This window comes from Lipophrys pholis, assembly GCF_963383615.2.
Source record: "Lipophrys pholis genome assembly, chromosome: 7".
Taxonomy (NCBI): Eukaryota; Metazoa; Chordata; class Actinopteri; order Blenniiformes; family Blenniidae; genus Lipophrys; species Lipophrys pholis.
Genome location: NC_137638.1, coordinates 22,678,651 through 22,698,356, shown reverse-complemented (window position 1 = coordinate 22,698,356; position 19,706 = coordinate 22,678,651). Strand labels below are relative to the sequence as shown.

The following is a 19,706-nucleotide window of genomic DNA, read 5'->3' as shown; positions in this document are numbered from 1 at the left end:
TTCATTTATAGCACCAAGTACAACACAGTCAATTCAAGGCACCTTCACAGAGAAAAACTACTATTCTACGTCAACAATCATAGGCGAGAGAAGAAAGGAGAAATAACCCTCTAAACTCTCTTTTAATAAAAAAAGAAAAACAAAACCTGCAGCGCCAGGCTTAGAGGAGGCAGCTTTCTGCTGTTCTGGTTTAGGTTAAGGGATAGAAAGAGAGAAAAAGATAGGACAGAGCAACAATCAGATCATCATAAAGTACAGGCTGCAGGAGAGAAACAATGACACGTAATAGTGAAACATCACTGTATGGAGAGGAAAAAAGCCAAGTGTAGTAATGGTCTTTCAGTCTAAACCTACAGCAGCTTCACAAGGAAGTGGTCTGAACCAGCCCTAACTGTAAGCTTGATTAAACCGAAAAGTCTTAGACTGAGACTGTGTCAGCCACCTTGACTAAAACTGGGATCTGGTTCCACATGAGGAGCCTGATAGCTGAAAGATCTGCCTCCCAAAATCGAGGAACCTCCAGTAAGCCAGCAGACTGAGAATGAAGTGTTCTTCTGGGGTGGTGAGGCACGAACGGCTCTTTAAGATATGATGATAAGATATGCTTTGAAGAGCTTTAGAAGTTAAATGAAGAATTTTAAATTACATTATACTTCCAAACATTGGGGGGGGGGGGGGGGGGGGGGGGTCTCGTTGACCATGATGACTGACACCTGGGTAAACTGCTCACCAAGCTACGCCGGTGCTTTAGACAGCATTTCCTGTTCTATCCACTACTTTAATCGAGGATTTAGCAAATCTTGCTTCTGGAGTGGCTCCACTGATGGAGTGGTTGAAGGTTGATGTTCAATATGTTTGGTCTCCATCTGTGGTTTGGTTTTGGGTGGAGTTACTTTGCTTTCTCACACACGATCACATCCATTCACTACACACCAGGCTGATGAACTGACTCCATATTCAACTTGGTTTTTTACTCTTGACTCTTAAGCTTCTCTAATCAATTTCATTTAATCTTTAATTTCCTCATATGTGGTCTCCATATTGTGTCCTTCCTCTGACTCGGGTTGTGACAATAGGTAAATAAATTACAGTCAACATACAGTATGTGTAGGTCTGTCTTGGGCATAACATAATAAGGTGCTGAGGTAAACATTGTTGTTGAGCACTGAGAGATGCTGTGTGCGTCAGACATGCTTCTATTTTCATTCAAGTACTGTATATATAGCGCTTTCCTTCGAATCACGAAATGCATTGTTGGTTAGCTTTGTCTGGTTTCTTCACAAATCAGTTTGGTCCAGTGAGGCCTGAACTACAAATCGGGATCAACATATCCAGGATCTCTCTCTGTTTCCTGGGTTGACTTATCCAGACACACGTGATCCTGATCACCGTTACTAGGAAGCAGGTTATCAACTCTCTGGTTCAACCCAGACCTACGTGTGTGCGTTCACGTGAAAGGGCCGGAGTTTGCAGCGTCTGACCAGTCACACGCACAGAGAAATCCTGCAGCGCAGTTTACAGATTACTGAAGGAGCGATTATTCTCAGAGAAGATGAAGAATTAAAACATGCTTAAAATTAAAAGCAACACTGCTGCTGCACAAAGCCGGAACGTTCCCGACTTGTTAATGTGCGACTTCATGAGATTATAGGATATTAATTTATCAGCGATATAAACAGACAGCACGTCCACTGATCAATCAATTTCACTTTATTACAGCAGAAACGTTTCAGGCTGAATTTCCTCACTGCTTTTCTTTTAGTTCAGATTTTTCGTCCAGTTGTTTTGAGGCTGAGTCTCTCTTGTTTTGGAATATTAATTCATCACGGCGACGACACGAGGAGTTCTGCGCTCCATAAATTCATGTTTCTACAGTTCTGCCAGGTGTGATCATTAACCTCATTATTCCAGATCAACCCTCGTGGAGATAAACAGACCTGGAACAAGTCAACAACAAAGACATCCTTCAAAGCCTCAGTGACCAGGACTTATTTTATTATGTCAAAAAGATTGTTCTGAATTACTTTCTCATCTCTCCGCTGCAGCTCAGCGCTGAACCTGCGCACCAATCACCATCATTTAAGAATGGGCGGGGCGTTTTCCAAGAGATCTGATTGGTCAGGAGGCGGAGCTCTGACCTCTTATCCAGAACCTATCCTGATCCGGAGCAGGTTAGACATTCAGTGTAAGGGTTAGTTAGTTACCGGGGTGATTTATCCTGGTGAGAAGTGAGCGACCATTGTAGTACAAAAACCAGGGTTAATCCTTGAAGTTATCTCGATAAGAGAAAATTCAGCTTTGTAGGACAGGCCAGAGTAAAATCATATTTGGGTTGAGGTTAGATATTGGTTTGGTGTAGTGGTTAATAGAAGTGGTTAGCTGTCACCTCACAGTAGGAATATCCTTGGTTCAAGTGTATTTTCTGGATTAGATCCGTTATCCCTCAACTTTAAGAGGTACACCGGGATACAGAGGGTGGATGGATGTCAATATGCTGTTGACTTTATTCTCCCCATTCTATGATATTTGATCTATCTTTCGTCAGTATTGAATCAGTATGCTCCCTGCTGTTTATCAGTTTTTGTGGTTTAGTTTGTTCACAAAGTGCTGCTGTCTCAAGTTCATGTTTCCCAACGTCTCCTGTGTATTTGTCTGTTTGTTTTGTTTTCCAAGCCCAATAAATGTCCGCGTGTTAGTGGACTCTTGCTTCGCTGGCATTTAGTCAAGAGTGGCTTGTTTTGTTTATCTGGCTGTAAACTTTGTGTACTTACTTTAGGCTCATTTTAGCTATTGAAAGTTTTTGGACCTTTAATTGGGCCTGTTTCTATGTATGTGCGTACTCTCTCCTGTTCTCTCCTTGACAAGACAGCAACTCTTGTTTGGTGCATCGATTCAATGAAGTCAATCCCAATAACTATCACACACTCAACTGCCATTCAGTGATCTTATTTTTTACATTCTTTAGTTATAATTTTCACTATTTCTAATAAGGTAAATAATCTGATATTTCATTATTTGCCTTTGTGCCACAGAAATGACACCATCTTTTTAATGGCTTAACATGTATTTTGCTGATGCAAAGCTGAAAATGTGCAAAACATTTTGCGAGTTTGTGAGTCCATGTGTTTTTAGGTGATAATAAACACACAAGCCCTGGACTTTCCCCCTCATTCCCTGGTACATCAGCAGCTCAGCATGAACTGATGGCTGGTGAATATTTTAGAGTAAATCTGTGAAAACTTGCTATATATCCTCTTATTTAGTTCACTGTGATAAACATCATCCGGTGCTCTATAGAGTCTCAACTAAAATTGTTTGAATTAATTTTTTTTTACAATCAGCTCAATTACTGAACAGTGTTCAGTGGAATAAGGAATATATCATTTCATCATTAAAGCAAAGGGCACTCAATATAAAAGGTGTCCTGTCAAGAGGCTTTTCAATCGGCTGACACACAAGCTCAAAATGGAGAGAATGACACGGTTAAGATAATTTTCTGTGCTTTTCATCATCAACTCAAACATGATTGTCGCCAGACAATTTGACCATGATTTTCATTTAAACCATGATATTGTGTCTTTTTGTTCAAAGCTAATAGCATTTGTTCAATACTCAGCGTGAGTCATGTTTGAGAACTCAGTGCTTCAAAACAATTGCTCCTATGGTAATAAAAGACTTCTGTACATCCACTCAGCTGGACCCGGTGTGCTCAGCGGCCTCAACGGCACCACTGGCATCTTACTGCCACAATTAAATTCAATGGCAATCACCCAGAGCCCAGGAGGTTTAGCGACCAAGTCTTTAGACTGTATCTGGCGTGTGATTCACAGTCTGGGTGAATGTCACTTTTGCTGGGTGCCGAGGAAAAGATCAAATGGTGGAGAAAGAGAACGCTGATCTCATGCTTCCACGTCTTAGTAGCAGAAAGATTTTCAATCAGAATCCACTGGCGGACTGCCAGCTTTCAGAGACTTTGTGAGAAGTCCAACATGACAGTACTGGATATAAATGAGTAACTTATTGTGGTTGTCGCATAATTAAAGTTGTGTTGAAATATGTCTTAACTGAAATATTGAGCCTTTTTTCTTAATGACGGTTCCAAATTATCCAAACATGTTGCCTAACAATGCTCATATTGACCCCCTCTTTAGCCAAGTGATCATTTAATGAAATAGGGGCTGCTTGGGGAGAATTTCTGGAATTCGAGTAGATAATGACAAAACATGAGACTTCATGCTTCTCATGAACAAAAACACTGCTGTGTTTTGCTTTGAAGCAGCACCTCTTTCTCCCAGTCCATGAACAAGATCTGAAGGTTGTGAATCCATATTTAATCACAGGATGCAAAAAAAGAAATAGAAAATTCACAATATGGTAGACATGTTCAGCAACCACTGAAGTACAACACAATGCATTGATGTACAGTATATGTAAATGTTAGATACGTTTTTTTTTACCAATCCAGTGAGAAATATGTCATTGAAAGTTGACACAATATGGGATTTTATTCAATTTGATACTTTTTCTACAAGTTTTATGAAAAATAAATGTCATGTAATGTTGATTTTGTTGTTTTTTTACTGTTATGATCTTAAAAGTCTCAAGCAAAAATTGACTCATGGAATGCCTTTAAAAGGTTCCACTTTCAATGGCTATAAGCTGTATGCAACTCTTTATTCAATATAATTCTGAAACCTTTTAAAGTTATGAATAATTAAAGTGTGTTCATAGGATGAAAACAAAGAAACAAAAAAAGCCCTATTGAAACATGTTGAGGGGTAATACAGCGAAACTGGTTTCCACTCTTGCCTCACGTCAAAATAAGTCTGGTTTAAACTTTGTTTGGAGTCTGCATGTGCTCCCTGTGCCTCTGTGGAACCAACACTCCTGTCAGGTCAACCGGGGAGTTCAATGAGTTTCCAATAGTTCTTGATGTGTCTGCGACTGGTTGTTTGTCTCTGTGTTAGCTTTTTCTACAGGTGGACGTAGTAACATTCATAAAACAATGATGAGGCAGTTACATGCAAAAATACTCAGTTGTCAGTTTTAATTGTGTCCCAAACCAGAAAATCGTTTATCCACATGTCTGTAATCACACTATACCATGAACACAGACTGGATAAAGTTATGTATTTAGATTGAACATGATTGTAATTGGCTGGTAGTGTGGGCGCACCAACTTTCTTCCGCAATCTAAAGATTAAGTAAAGTCCATCCATCCATCCATTTTCTTCCGCTTATCCGGGGCCAGGTCGCGGGGGCAGCAGTCTAAGCAAGGAAGCCCAGACTTCCCTCGCCCCAGACACGTCCTCCAGCTTCTCCGGTGGGACCCCGAGGCATTCCCAGGCCAGCCGAAAGACATAGTCTCTCCAGCGTGTCCTAGGTCTGCCCCGAGGCCTCCTACCGGAGGGACATGCCCGGAACACCTCCCGAGGGAGGCGTCCATGGGGCATCCGAAACAGATGCCCGAGCCACCTCAGCTGGCTCCTCTCGATGCGGAGGAGCAGCGGCTCTACTCCGAGCTCCTCCCTGGTGACTGAGCTCCTCACCCTATCTCTAAGGGTGCGCCCAGCCACTCTACGGAGGAAACTCATTTCAGCCGCTTGTATCCGGGATCTCGTTCTTTCGGTCATGACCCAAAGCTCATGACCATAGGTGAGGGTAGGAACGAAGATTGACTGGTAAATCGAGAGCCTCGCCTTTTGGCTTAGCTCCTTCTTCACCACGACGGACCGATACAGCGACCGCATAACTGCAGACGCTGCACCGATCCGCCTGTCGATCTCACGCTCCATCTTCCCCCCACTCGTGAACAAGACCCCGAGATACTTGAACTCCTCCACTTGGGACAAGGGCTCTCCACCGACCTGAAGGGGGCAAGCCACCTTTTTCCGGTCGAGAACCATGGCCTCGGATTTAGAGGTGCTGATCCTCATCCCAGTTGCGTCACACTCGGCTGCGAACCGCGACAGTGCACGCTGAAGGTCCAGGTTTGATGAAGCCACCAGGACCACATCGTCTGCAAAAAGCAGAGACGAGATCCTGTGGTCCCCAAACCAGACCCCCTCCGGTCCCTGGCTGTGCCTAGAAATTCTGTCCATAAAAGTTATGAACAGAACCGGTGACAAAGGACAGCCCTGCCGGAGGCCAACGTGCACTGGGGACAGGTCCGACTTACTGCCGGCAATGCGAACCAAACTCCTGCTCCGGGTGTACAGGGACCGGACAGCCCTTAGCAAGGGGTCCCGGACTCCATACTCCCGGAGCACCCCCCACAGGACGTCCCGAGGGACACAGTCGAATGCCTTCTCCAGGTCCACAAAACACATGTGTACTGATTGGGCGAACTCCCATGAACCCTCGAGTAGCCGGTGGAGGGTATAGAGCTGGTCCAGTGTTCCACGACCTGGACGAAAACCGCATTGTTCCTCTTGGATCCGAGGTTCGACTAACGGCCGGATCCTCCTCTCCAGTACCCTGGAATAAACTTTCCCAGGGAGGCTGAGGAGTGTGATCCCCCTGTAGTTGGAACACACCCTCCAATCCCCATTCTTAAAAAGAGGGACCACCACCCCGGTCTGCCACTCCAGAGGCACTGTCCCCGACCGCCACGCAATGTTGCAGAGACGTGTCAGCCACGACAGTCCCTGCACATCCAGAGACTTAAGGAACTCAGGGCGAATCTCATCCACTCCCGGTGCCTTGCCACCGAGGAGCTTAGCAACTACCTCGGTGACTTCAGCCCGGGTAATGAACGAGTCTACCTCTGAGAACCCAGCCTCTGCTTCCTCAGCGGAAGACGTGATGGTGGGATTGAGGAGGTCCTCGAAGTATTCCTTCCACCGCCCGACGACATCTCCAGTTGAGGTCAACAGCTCCCCACCTCCACTGTAAACGGTGTTGGTGAAAAACTGCTTCCCCCTCCTGAGGCGCCGGACGGTTTGCCAGAATTTCCTCGGGGCCGACCGATAGTCCTCCTCCATGGCCTCCCCGAACTCCTCCCAGGCCCGAGTTTTTGCCTCCACCACGGCCCGGGCTGCGGCCCGCCTGGCCTGCCGGTACCCGTCAGCTGCCTCAGGAGTCCTATGAGCTAACAGCGCCCGATAGGACTCCTTCTTCAGCTTGACGACATCCCTTACTTCCGGTGTCCACCACCGGGTTCGGGGGTTGCCGCCACGACAGGCACCAGAGACCCTGCGACCACAGCTCCGAGTAGCAGCTTCAACAATGGAGGTGGTGAACATAGTCCACTCGGACTCAATGTCTCCAACCTCCCCCGGAATCCGTGAGAAGTTCTCCCGGAGGTGGGAGTTGAAGACTGCGCGGACAGAGGGCTCGGCCAGGCGTTCCCAACAGACCCTCGTGACACGTTTGGGCCTGCCGAGTCTGTCCGGCTTTCTCCCCGTCCAGCGCATCCAACTCACCACCAGGTGGTGATCAGTTGACAGCTCTGCCCCTCTCTTCACCCGAGTGTCCAAGACACGTGGCCGGAGATCAGATGACACGACCACAAAGTCTATCATCGACCTCCAGCCTAAGGTGTCCTGGTGCCAAGTGCACTTATGGACACCCCTGTGCTCGAACATGGTGTTCGTTATGGCCAAACTGTGACTAGCACAGAAGTCCAATAACAGAACACCGCTCGGGTTCAGATGAGGGAGGCCGTTCCTCCCAATCACCCCTTTCCAGGTCACACTGTCGTTGCCCACGTGGGCATTGAAGTCCCCCAATAGAACAATGGAGTCCCCAGTTGGAGCACTATCCAGCACCCCTCCCAGGGACTTCAAGAAGGTCGGGTACTCTGTACTGCTGTTCGGTCCGTAGGCCGAGACAACAGTCAGAGACCTGTCCCCTACCCGAAGGCGTAGGGACGCGACCCTCTCGCTCACTGGGGTGAACTCCAACACATGGCGGCTGAGCTGTGGGGCAATAAGCAAGCCCACGCCAGCCCGCCGCCTCTCACCGCGGGCAACTCCAGAGAAGTGGAGTGTCCAGCCCCTGTCAAGGAGCTGGGTTCCAGAGTCCAAGCTGTGGGTGGAGGTGAGCCCGACTATATCCAGCCGGTATCTCTCTACCTCCCGCACAAGCTCAGGCTCCTTCCCCCCCAGCGAGGTGACGTTCCATGTCCCAAAAGCTAGGTTCCGTGTCCGGGGATCAGGTCGTCGAGGCCCCTGCCGTCGACTGCCACCCAATCCACATTGCACCCAACCCCTACGGTTGCCTCTGTGGGTGGTGAGCTCACAGGAGGAAGAGGAGGGACCCGCGTCATCCCTTCGGGCTGGGCCCAGCCGGGCCCCGCGGGCAAAGGCCCGGCCACCAGGCGCTCGCATGCGAGCCCCAACCCCAGGCCTGGCTCCAGGGTGAGGCCCCGGCTGCGCCTCGCCGGGCGACGTCACTTTCCTCTTTTGTTGTATTTTCATAGGGGGCTTGTTGAACTGCTTTTGGTCTGACTCGTCACCTAGGACCAGTTTGCCTTGGGAGACCCTACTGGGGGGCAAGCCCCCCGACAACGTAGCTCCTAGGATCATTCGGGTACTCAAACTCCCCCACCGCGATAGTTCAAGTAAAGTGTTGATTTTAATTTCCCTGCAGGTGGCAGTATGCATGGATGATCAACTGACTCCCCGTTGTAAGACTGTGATGAGCTGCAGCCTTTAGAACCCTGACTTGACAGCAGTCAAATGTATTAGGATTTTTGCAAACCTGTCATTCAAAAAGTCTTTAAAGAACATGGTACAGAACTATCCTTGGATACTTGTATCTGATGATTTCAAAATATAAGGCATAATGTGTGCTTGGCTGCATTGCGGAGCAATGGTTGGTGCTCTCTCCTCACAGCAAGAAGGTCTGGGGCCTTTCTGTGTGTGGTTTGCATGTTCTCCCCGCGTGTGCATGAGTTTCCTCTCACGGTCCAAAAACAGCCATGTCTTGTTAATTGTTGACCCCAAATTGCCCCTATAGGTGTGATTGTGAGTGTGTGTGGTTGTGTCTCTGACAGCTCCGTGAACCTGCACAGATTTAAGTGGTATGGAAAATGGATGGATGGAAGGATGGATGGAAATGTGTAATGCACAGTGATATAGAGGTTAGCACTGTTGCCACATTGCGGGAACATGAGGCGAGGATTGTTTCCCTCGGAAGTCCCTGAATGTATGTCAGTTATTTTAGATTCCAGCAACCTTTGCCTCATTGAAAATCCTCTTTATTCGATATATGTGAGGATAACCACATGCGCTATATTAGGCCATGTGTAAACAAAACCTCAAACCTCTGATATGAGCAAATATCTTCAGCGGTTATGCACATTCAAGCATTTTCAGATGCAAATCAAAGAAGTTCAGATGGGACCTAATGGCTCTGACTCCCTATGATGGAGCATGCTGATTACGCTTGCTGTGCTCGCAGGGTCAGAGGAATGAAAGGAGCGAGCACACCAGCTCCATTAAATACCTGGTCACAACCTGCTTCTCAGAGCTAAACAGCATACAGTGGCAATAATGGCATGCCTCACAAATGAAAAGAGAGCTTTCTCAGGTATAAAGTTAGGTAGATAAAAGGCCAGTGTTGTCCAGAAAAAAGTGTATTTTTCTTTCGGGAAATCAGAAAATAACATTCATTTCTGTATTGCTCCATTACTGACACACACACACAAGCCTGAGTGAGGAGAGCTTTACTCGGTGGGGTTTGCAGACGAACAATAATTTGTTGTATAATCCACTCCGATTATTTTGATGTTTTGCTAAGTAGAGTCGAAAGGATATACTCAGACATAACATTATTCTGACTGTTTTACAGGTAAGATCTAAAATATCAGTAAAAATAAAACAAATGTTGTTAAACTCTCCAGAAAATTTAGCTCATAGTAATATTTTTTTTGTTTTTGAAAGACAGAACATGCTTTTGTCATAATCATTGATAATGTAAAAAAACAAAACAAAACAACCTAAAACCTATTTTTTAAATCCATAAAGGTTAATTATGGGCATATTAAGTCACAGAATACATCAGACTTGTTTTGAAAAAAATGAAAAGATCTTGAATGGGATTTTATTTGAAGCCATCCTTAAAGGCAGTTGAGATCTGCACAGCACACACTAGAAATATATTGGAGAGCTTTTTGAATTTTATTTTTGCAGATGCACACACTTTAAACAAACTCATAAAGCTAGAGGGGAGGCACAACATATAGGGGCTTATTGAAGGTTTTTCTTTCCAACGGTCACCAGTCTCAGACAAAGTTCTTCATACAAAGGTACAAGGTAGTATGTGCTCTTTTCAGTTTACAGCACAGCTACACTGAAAAACTAGGTTACAAAAACTGAAGGACGGCATGAACTGAGTTCTTCTATTTTCTCTGCTTCATCCAAGTCAGGATTGCAGGGGCTGCGGCTGATGCCAGCTGACATTGGCAAAAGGGTTTCCTGTCCATCAGAAGTGCCAGCAAAGAGAATCAGACCCACAGCAGAGACATCACACATTAACACCGACCGGCCAGTGTGTTTTTGGATTGTGGGCTGAAGCTGGAGTAGCTGGAAGAAAAACCACACAGACACAGGAAACGATACGCAAACTCCATGATGAAAGTCTTATGTCCTGCTCAGATTCAAGAGTGTAAACCAATACACCATTGTGACATCATCAATGGACAATCAATAGAATAAAATTCCACTTACTACCATGGTGGGAAGGATTGAGCCTCCCTCTGGTCTATGCATGTTACTTAATTATTTTTCTGTAGTAGGACTCTCTACAGCCAAACATGATATGCAAACTATAAAATTCAATCTAGGAAATGGCCACTTGACTAAATTGACAGCGCAGTGGACTGAAGGCTTTGTTACGGAATATCTGATGAAACAGTGTACCCTTTCAATAATCCATTCTACATCCGTTAGACTTGAGTTATTACAGTTTGCTTCTTGAAGAAGCAGGCAGGCAAATGTTCCTAGGATTAGTTAAGCTGCCACCTGCTGTCACCAGGATGAAGCTTTGACGAACCATTTGCTTCGGAGCGACCCGAGATTCTGATTGGCCATCTTTTAAACATTTCCTACTATTTCTAGTAAACAAATTGTCCGAGACCGAGGTGTTGCATTAACTGGAGTGTTTCCTGTGGTGCATGTGATGCTGCAATTTATGTCCTTCGCATGTCTTAATGTGGATTCATTGGAAATCTACTAAACCACCCACCCAACGTAAATACGTCAATACATTTCTTGGCAGGTTCAACTTCACTACTTTGCTTTACGTTACTTTTACCATAGCACATCTCCACAAATGGCATGATAACTTTATTTATATCACACCTTTCTTACATAAAATACAGCTTCACAATTCACAAAACAAATAAATAAAAAGATCTAATAACATCTGTAAACCAACAAGGTGAAAAATATATACAGAAAAAAATAATCATAAAAAAGATTTATAATCAATCTAAAATATAATATGAGGGGTCTGTAAATAGAAACGTGCTTAAGAGAGTGTTTCAAACTGCTTTTTTCAGCCGGTAACAGAATGGTGCCTGGCAGATAAATTGGTAAAGAAAATTCTATATTTTCATAAAAACGGAATGCAGCACTTCCCGTGGGCTCACCACCGGCAGGAAAGGGTCTTAATCGCTGCAATGTGATCTGGGTGATGGTGCTCAGACTGCCACCCCTGCGACCCGGAAATGGACAAGTGGGAGAAAATGGATGGATGGATGGATGGAATGCAGCTTGTTCAATCTTTCTGTGTTGAAAGGAACATTTGATGAAGCACCACTAGCTGAACTTAAAGTGCTGTTTGAAAGATATTAAGTCAGGCAGTGAGAAAAGTATGAATGTGCTAATCTATAAAATATTGTATAAATTCTAAAAGAGATATGCAGCCAGTACAGTCAAGCTAAAAAACAGACTTATGTTCTCCTTTGTATCAGTGAGTTTGAACCAGTTGTAGTGCATTAATTATAATTTTGGGGGTGAATCTAATAAGTAAAGCATTCCAATAATCCAGCTGTGCAAAATCTGTTTGCATGATTTCAAATTCAAATTTGAGTCTAAAATTACACCAAGCCTTGGTGTAATCCTTTTTTGATTGCAGAGCCAAACTTACCAACTCCTTAATCTTTTCACTGTCATTTTCATTACTGACATTACAGACATACAAAAATGTCTGTTCTATCCTCATTTAATCTTCAGAAAAGTCAGCCAGATATATTGTTCGTTTATGTAATGTATTGTTAGGTTCTATGGATAAATCGCAGTGTCATCTGGATTACTATGGTAACTTATGCCATGCTTTTGAATTGTATTGTAAAGCTGAAACACGTCCACTCAAAACAGTAACGGGCTTAGTATACAACCTTGAGGAACACCATATTCATATTAGCTAGTGGTTTTGTATGAAGATGTTCAAATTTCACATATAAAGTTTAACTATGTAAATATAAGACTAATTCTGGAGAGCAATGCTGTGTTCCTGTATACCACAGACAAAAGAATACGCAATTCTGCAATATTAGCAAAGAGATAACAGCCTGGTTATCTTTAAACACCAGTACTTTGAAAGTCATTGTGTGACAATATTCTGTATAACATTGACCTTTCAGTGGCTGCAGCTAACGTGAAACTGAACATTTCAGCATGGAATATGACATGTTCAGGCTCAGCATGCCCCAGTCAGACTGAAAAGCCTCTCCGGCTCTGATTTTACATCTTGATCGAAGGTCACATGGTTAGAGTGAAGTGGTCAGGGCCAGAAGAATGGACTCTGCGACATAATCCAGGTTGCGGCCGTTGATTGCGCTCATGTTTAGGCAGCCACTTGGGAGCAGGTACACGTGTCTGGTATTTGACAGGAATTCTACTTGATGATCTACATTTGACATAAAAGAAGAAAAAACACGTACGTATTTAAGTGAAAATATTATTGACAATATCACAAGGCTTGCTCTTTATTTCAAAGAGGTCCAATCTCGGTGTCTCTACTCCAACGACACTGACTGCAAAGGGCAGCTTGTTATCAGGTTTCCTGCAGACTTTGATGATGAAACATTTATTAAATTTAGCTGTCTTGGGCAGCAAGACATCAAACACATGCAGGACAGTAGCCCTGAGGAACAGGAATGGACACCACGGCTGTGTTATGCTGACAAAAGCTTGAGAAATGAGGCAGACACATACATTAAAATACAATGCCCAAAACAGAAACAGTTCATGGAGATACAAAATGGAGACATTCTGTTAATGTCATAAGAATAGTTTGTACTAAAGCAACCAAAAACAAGATTTCTGAATACTGTGTTTCCGAAAAATTTATTTTACAGGTTAATAATGGTCATTTCAAGCACATTTGAACCTCCTACTAATTTACCAATTGGAATTTTATTTGAAGCTGAAAATGATCAAATGCATCCTTTTTGATTAACTTTGACTTATCATACTTACATTTGAATTTTTTTAATTATTTGACCCACTTCTCATAAACATTTATAGAAGTGATCCATCATAATTTGGCTCTCAGCGAGTGAGGTAGAAATTTTTGTGGTCACAAAAATATTTAAAGTTGCCCAGCTTTAAGGAAATAGACAGCAAGAATCCTAGTGCAAAACTGCAGTGCAATGCTTCTCACCATTCAAGCCAGTACAACTGAAGAGCCCGCGTTGCTGAGTCAGGTGGTCCCAGCAACCTGGAGTCCCCAAAAGCCTCAGCTTCTCTCTCAGAAGGGCTCGGATCAGCATGCATCTCTCAACCATGTGCTTGACCTCCCCCTGCCTGCGGATCACAACAGGCAGCATTACTCAGGAAATCAAAAAGATATCTAATTCAAAACCAGTAAATCAAGAAAATTCACCAGGGAAAGGTGGATTTTGTAAAAGCCCATTGTTTTTTTTGTTTAATGCATCAAATACCTTTGACACAGCCAGTTCACCTCTCAGAGGCACAGTCCAGCATGACTGAAGACGTCTAGTAGCAAATCGGGCATTCTAGCCACATTCTCTACAAACCAGACAGCTCGTTCAAATGAGAACTACCTCACCATTCGGCAAGGTGGGCTGAGTTGCTGAGCACCGTGGCGACGACGTGTGCTCCTCCCACAGACGGCTGGGACCACAGCGAGCTCACTATCTGGTCAGCTTGGGACTTTACCGATAACAGGAGGGAGTTTTGTTTCAAAATGTACAGCAAGTGTCCGACGGCCTCACCTGGGGAAGGAACGAAGACACAAATGCACGACCGTGATCAATAATCTGACATCAAGGAAGATTTCACCACGTCAGAGGCAGAGAAGAAAAGTACGTGAGGCTCTAAAGAAAGATCTGTTCATTCACATTGAGCCTGACCTCCAGAAACGACTGCCTCTGCTGTAGATGAATACAAAGTCCTGAATGGTTTCAACTTGTCCTTGCTTTAACACACCTGACTAATAATAATAACAGGATTTCTGCAGAGCTTCGTGATGACACCCTCACTGAAATCTGGTTTGCTGTAACAGACCCGCATTGAAAACTGTGCACACCTTCAATCTTACAGCAAACACACACATTTCTCAGTTCTACCATCTTCTACTGCCATCATTTGCGTCATTGTCCAATAAAACACTGCATTCCTTTCTTCTGAATTGTCTCTCCTTGGAGACCCGGTGCTGATACAAAGCAAAAAAGGACAACAAGCTCCCAAATATTTGTTGGAAATAATTGAAAAAATGAAGTGGGAAGTCAAAAAGTAGCAAAAGACCCCACAAACTAATACAATCACATTTCTTTTTCTTCACATCCATGACATTTGAAATGGAAGTGAATACACAGTTTCAGAAGAATACTGAGTCAACACTGACATTCTGTACTTCTTGTACGTGCTGTACGGTGTGTTGATTCACTATCAACGATGTCACATAAACTCTATTTGACAATGGAACACACATACTTTATCCTTGGCTTTTCTTTTTTTTCCCCTCACCATATAGTCCAAAACAATGGGAAAAGGACTGAGCACAGAAGAGCTCCAGTCCCTGCGATTCGCAGTACTGCACAGGCCAAGCGTCCCGCTGTAAGTCCCCATAGCAGAGACCCTGAGCAGGCAGCAGCAGGAACGGCAGCAGTCTGCGCCTCTGTAGAAACAAAGTGGCAACAGAGCAAATGATGAACCAAGTGGGAGTGAAGGACGACAGATAAAAACTCTTTTTCGCCTTTTGTTGAGGAGCATAAAGCAAGATGTCAGTTACCATGAAGAGTTGTGTAATCACAGCCCACTGGCTCAGAGAGAGGTCTGCTCCAGTCGGGTAGTGGGCAGATACTGAGAGAACGACAGCACTTTGCTCGGGGGCTTTCTCCAAATCCTCCAGGAGCCTCTCCAAACAAACTCCCCTCTGCCTGTCATCCCAGTAACAATATCGGCGGATGTCCTGGATTCCTGCTGCCTGGAAGACTCCGGCCAGTGAGCCTGCAGCCAGGATCAAGATGAAAAACCACATAGATCAGATGTGGAAAATCATGAAGCTCATTCCAACATTGCTAAAGGTAATGAAAACACAATTTCATTTATTGAAATAAATGGGGTGGAAACTGTCTGATATGTCTGAATCTTTGTTGATTTAGTTTGTCAACGCATAAACGGCCGTCTGCCTCCGTGTTCTACTAAATAAATGTGTGTTTCAATGTCCAATTCCTTCCTTGTGTTTACATCATTGTGTCAAATAAAGCATGCCAGGCGCTTTGTTTTTCAGGTGCAATGATTTACTTTAAAGCTGTTGCACATTTTGTACACAATCAAACCTGAAGTTTAAAGTTTCTTCTTCCAAGAAAGCTTTTGTTTTTGTTGACTTTTTTAGATTCAAGTTTTGAAGAGTCCTCAGGAAATGTGAGGCGTTTCATAAACAGTTTCATGTTCTGTTCATACGTGTCTTCAGCCTGTGGACTATATGTTCACTTTTATACAGAACACTAAATGTATATAATCCGTGAAGCTGCTTTGCACATACTCTGTTCTTAAAGCTGTTATTTGTGTCTCATTTCATGGACTTTTGCTGCCTCACTCAAACTCTATTTCACTATTCTGTTGACACCATGTATATTATCCCCATTGTAGAGTTTCAGCAATGTGTATAACGCGAATGATTTATAGCCTCCACATCGATGCTTTTCTTTTCTTTACCATCTATTCTTTAGCAAATATTTAACATCCGTGAATATGAGGTACAAATACTGTATGTGGGTGGTGCAAAGGATTCTCTCATTCCTCTAAGGATTCTGTCTTACTGCCACATTCCACTCGTACATGGTCCTTGAGACTGTTTCCTTAAAAAACAATTTTTTCCTTCCGAATTCTTAAAAATCATGTTCATGTCATAGCGACATGAATTGCAAGAACATCCCAAGGACGAGCCAAAAGAAGCTGCGAGACAACCGGATGTTGTGTGTTCTCTTTTTTCATATGCAAAAACTAAGCATCTACGACTGGATGGATAGATGGCTGAATACATGAGAAGTAGCTCCATACACTTACCGCTATTACACTTGGATCTTAAACTAAATCATGCCTAATTGATGTTCTTTGAGAGTAGCAGTATGAACTCTCGATGTTCTAGTTTTAACTGTTGTTTATAGGAAGTTACATTTTATTTACCATCACAGGGAGATGAGAGGTAAACAGGCCCGCACCAAGCAGCACTGACGTCACACCGGTGCTTCAATAGTTCCGCTCCAAGACGCACTGCAGCGATGAAACAGGGCGTTTGTACACCGAACACCTGCAAATCATCAAGTATTCCTACAGTCATATTATTACCCGAGTTATTAATCCCACTGAGTGCTGATGTTGTATTAAGTTGATCTATTGCTCGGCGTCTCTCAGTGTAAGTGATTGACTGAGTTATTAATGAAATGATGATTATGTCGTGTCTCTCCGTTTGTTTGACAGTGAAATTAAATGTAAATATATAACATATACACTGCAATGAGACGTAGTTTATATGAACACCAATGGTTACCCGGTTCTCTAGTACAGATGGAGAACTCTTTCCCAAAGTGACCTCTGTGGCTTGCCGGGTAAACTCTCGCAGGCCAAGAGAAGATGGATACTCAGGATGGAATGTGGGGTCATTGTTTAACTGTTGCTTTATTTTTCCAACAAGATCCGGTTGGTACGTCTTTCCGTCCTCGCTGAAGTACTCTGTAAATGAGAGAAGTCAAAAAGAAACTTCACAACTGTATTAAACTTAAACACCAAGATGAAGTGAAAATCTTCACAGAGATGGTGCAAGAATGTCTCCAAAATACAAAATGTACATTTTCTGTAACGTTCTTTTTTTTGTTTGTTTGTTTTTTTTCAAAGAGGTAAGAAGTACCCATGTATGTATTGTCTTTTGCACTCCTGTGTTGTTCAGAAGAAAATGTAGTGTACAGTGCCATTGGAAAGATAAGATGAGTAGGTGTAAAATGAGACCATTTTGAGGTTCATTTTTCTTGCTGTTATTTCAAAACTGTCTTATATCTTCATGCCAAGCTTCCAGCTGACTCCATGTTCTAGGCAGCAAATTGCTTGTTATGATGGAAGGAAACAGAACCTCCAGTCTTTTAATTGCTTTCTCAATGATCGAGTCCAAGCACGCTGTCCCTGGTTTCCATAGCGCATCGAGCTGCTGGTTCACGAATACTGAAGGTCAGCATATATAGTTATTGATTTACAAGAATATTGTTGTCCAGGTTTAGTATGCTATCTCACCATCAAACCATATCAGCAAGAGCACGAAGAAACCTCAGTGAGTCTATATGTTAGTGTAATAATTCACTATGAAAAGACCAAAAATAATCGTTGTTCTTCTTTTGTTGTAAAACAAAGTCGTATTCATCTTTGTTTGTTTTGGTTTGTTCACATGACAATGGGCATGTACAACAACAAGGGAATTAAACAACTGGAATTACACAAATACAGAAAGACATTAACCTTTTGAGCAACTGAAATCCACCGTCATGCAAGGATATGAAAGGATTTCTTAAGGACCACAGCTGCTCTATTCAGGAGGTGATTTGAAGAGGAGGTGATGCAACACAGTGGTGAGCAGGTCTCTGTTATCGGCATCAAATTCACCCTTAACCTGAATTCAATGCATTTAAGTTGAATTTAAGTTTCGACATTTGAAATCTCTTTGTTCAGCTTTGAGTTGGTGCCTCATCGTCTCTTATTATAGAGCACTGGTTTTTAAAAAGTGACGACTTAAATTTATTTTAAAATAAATTTAACACAAAATTCAAAACTACTCTTACCTTGAATCGTCCCCTGTGAGGTTAGCATCTTACACCTCTGGACCATTTTTAATCTGGATTCTGAGTTGCTTTTATCATGTGGATGATTTGCACTTTTGCTGCTTCACTCACACATTGAACTCTTCTGATAACAGCAGTACCCTGTTCATTATCCTCGCTTTAGATCTTCAACAATAACAATGACGCCATGCAGGCCATCTGTGCAGTTTTTCCTTACATGCCACACAAAATCATGCCACACATGCCGGATGTGGATGATTTAAAGGAATCTGTGAGATGTCTGAGGTGTCAGCAATTATTTTTGAACTTGTTGTCACATTTCAACCAATCATGTGTGGCCCTTCACCTGCTGTTTCAGTAAACACTCATTTCCGAAGGTGTGAAAGGAATTTTTTCCATTCACACCTACTGGACATTTTGGAGTCAACAATTAATCTCAAATGCATATTTTTGAAGTGTGATACTGAGAGGAAATCCAACTGACAACACCACTGTGCCGTTCATTAAATGTGAATACATTTTGGAATGTTTAAAAGTGAATAAAAATAAATAAATCAATAAAAAAAATGTTTTTTGTATGTGTTTTGTTTTGTTTGTTTTTTCTTTAACTTACTTATTTACTCTTCAGTCTTTTCACATCTTTTTGTAACTCATCTTATCTGTTTATGCTTGTGTTCTTTTTGTTCATTTGTTGTTTCTGTTTTCTTATCTTAAAAAAAGAAGAAATTATCACCGACCATGACAACTGATCAGTTAACTAATAATAGTATTAATAATAATAATAATAATAATATTAGACAATCTCAAAGTGGTACAAAAGACAGATCCAATTTAGAAAATGATGACCAGTGAGGAAAAAAAGAGCCATGGCGTTGTTGTTGTTATTGTTGTTGTTGGTAATCAATTCAATATAACTCTTTTAGAAACAACAGATGAAAAATTACCCTTCTTTTCTTGTGTATATTTTGGGTGGAGACTCTAGTTGCAAAAAAAACAACAGAGCAATAAACGTATTTGTGAAAATACAACGCAACAACCAGACGAATGAAATCAAATAATTGTCTGTCGTCTTCACCAGGTGGGGGAGCGGAACTTCCGCCTCGTCTTGTTCGCAGGTAAAGAGGAGCAGAACTCACCTCTGCCTGCCAGGTTCACTTTCCCGGCCTGCAGGTGCTTCTTGAAGGCGGACAGCAGCCTTGTTTGCGGGCTCTCCGCCGCGGTGTGGGGACCAGTAAATACGGACAGATGACCTCCCGCGTCTCCACGCTGGATGACCCGCTTTCCATCAGGTCCGCTGTTGGCTCGGCTCATCCTGAACTCAGTCGGACTAATCAACGCAGCCTTTTGTTTGGACACTGTTGCCAGACGACGGCACGTATTTGGACGGGATGCTGTAGCCATGGCAACACCGGTGACGGGACTGTTGTCCCTCCTTTAATGCCCTTCTCTCTGGTGAGTT

The 19,706-nt window shown here is 43.2% G+C and overlaps 1 protein-coding gene across 1 annotated transcript; it reads right to left on the bottom strand.

Annotated features, from left to right (window-relative positions):
• Nucleotides 1–12,718: 12,718 nt before the first annotated feature.
• got1l1 (glutamic-oxaloacetic transaminase 1 like 1) lies at nt 12,719–19,558 on the bottom strand (the record flags this gene model as incomplete). Its single annotated transcript, XM_080466577.1, has 8 exons — nt 12,719–12,858; nt 13,615–13,757; nt 14,023–14,188; nt 14,943–15,093; nt 15,208–15,425; nt 16,608–16,731; nt 16,972–17,153; nt 19,384–19,558. 8 exons carry the CDS (start codon nt 19,556–19,558, stop codon nt 12,719–12,721), a joined length of 1,299 nt encoding a protein of 432 aa, XP_080322703.1.
• Nucleotides 19,559–19,706: the final 148 nt, after the last annotated feature.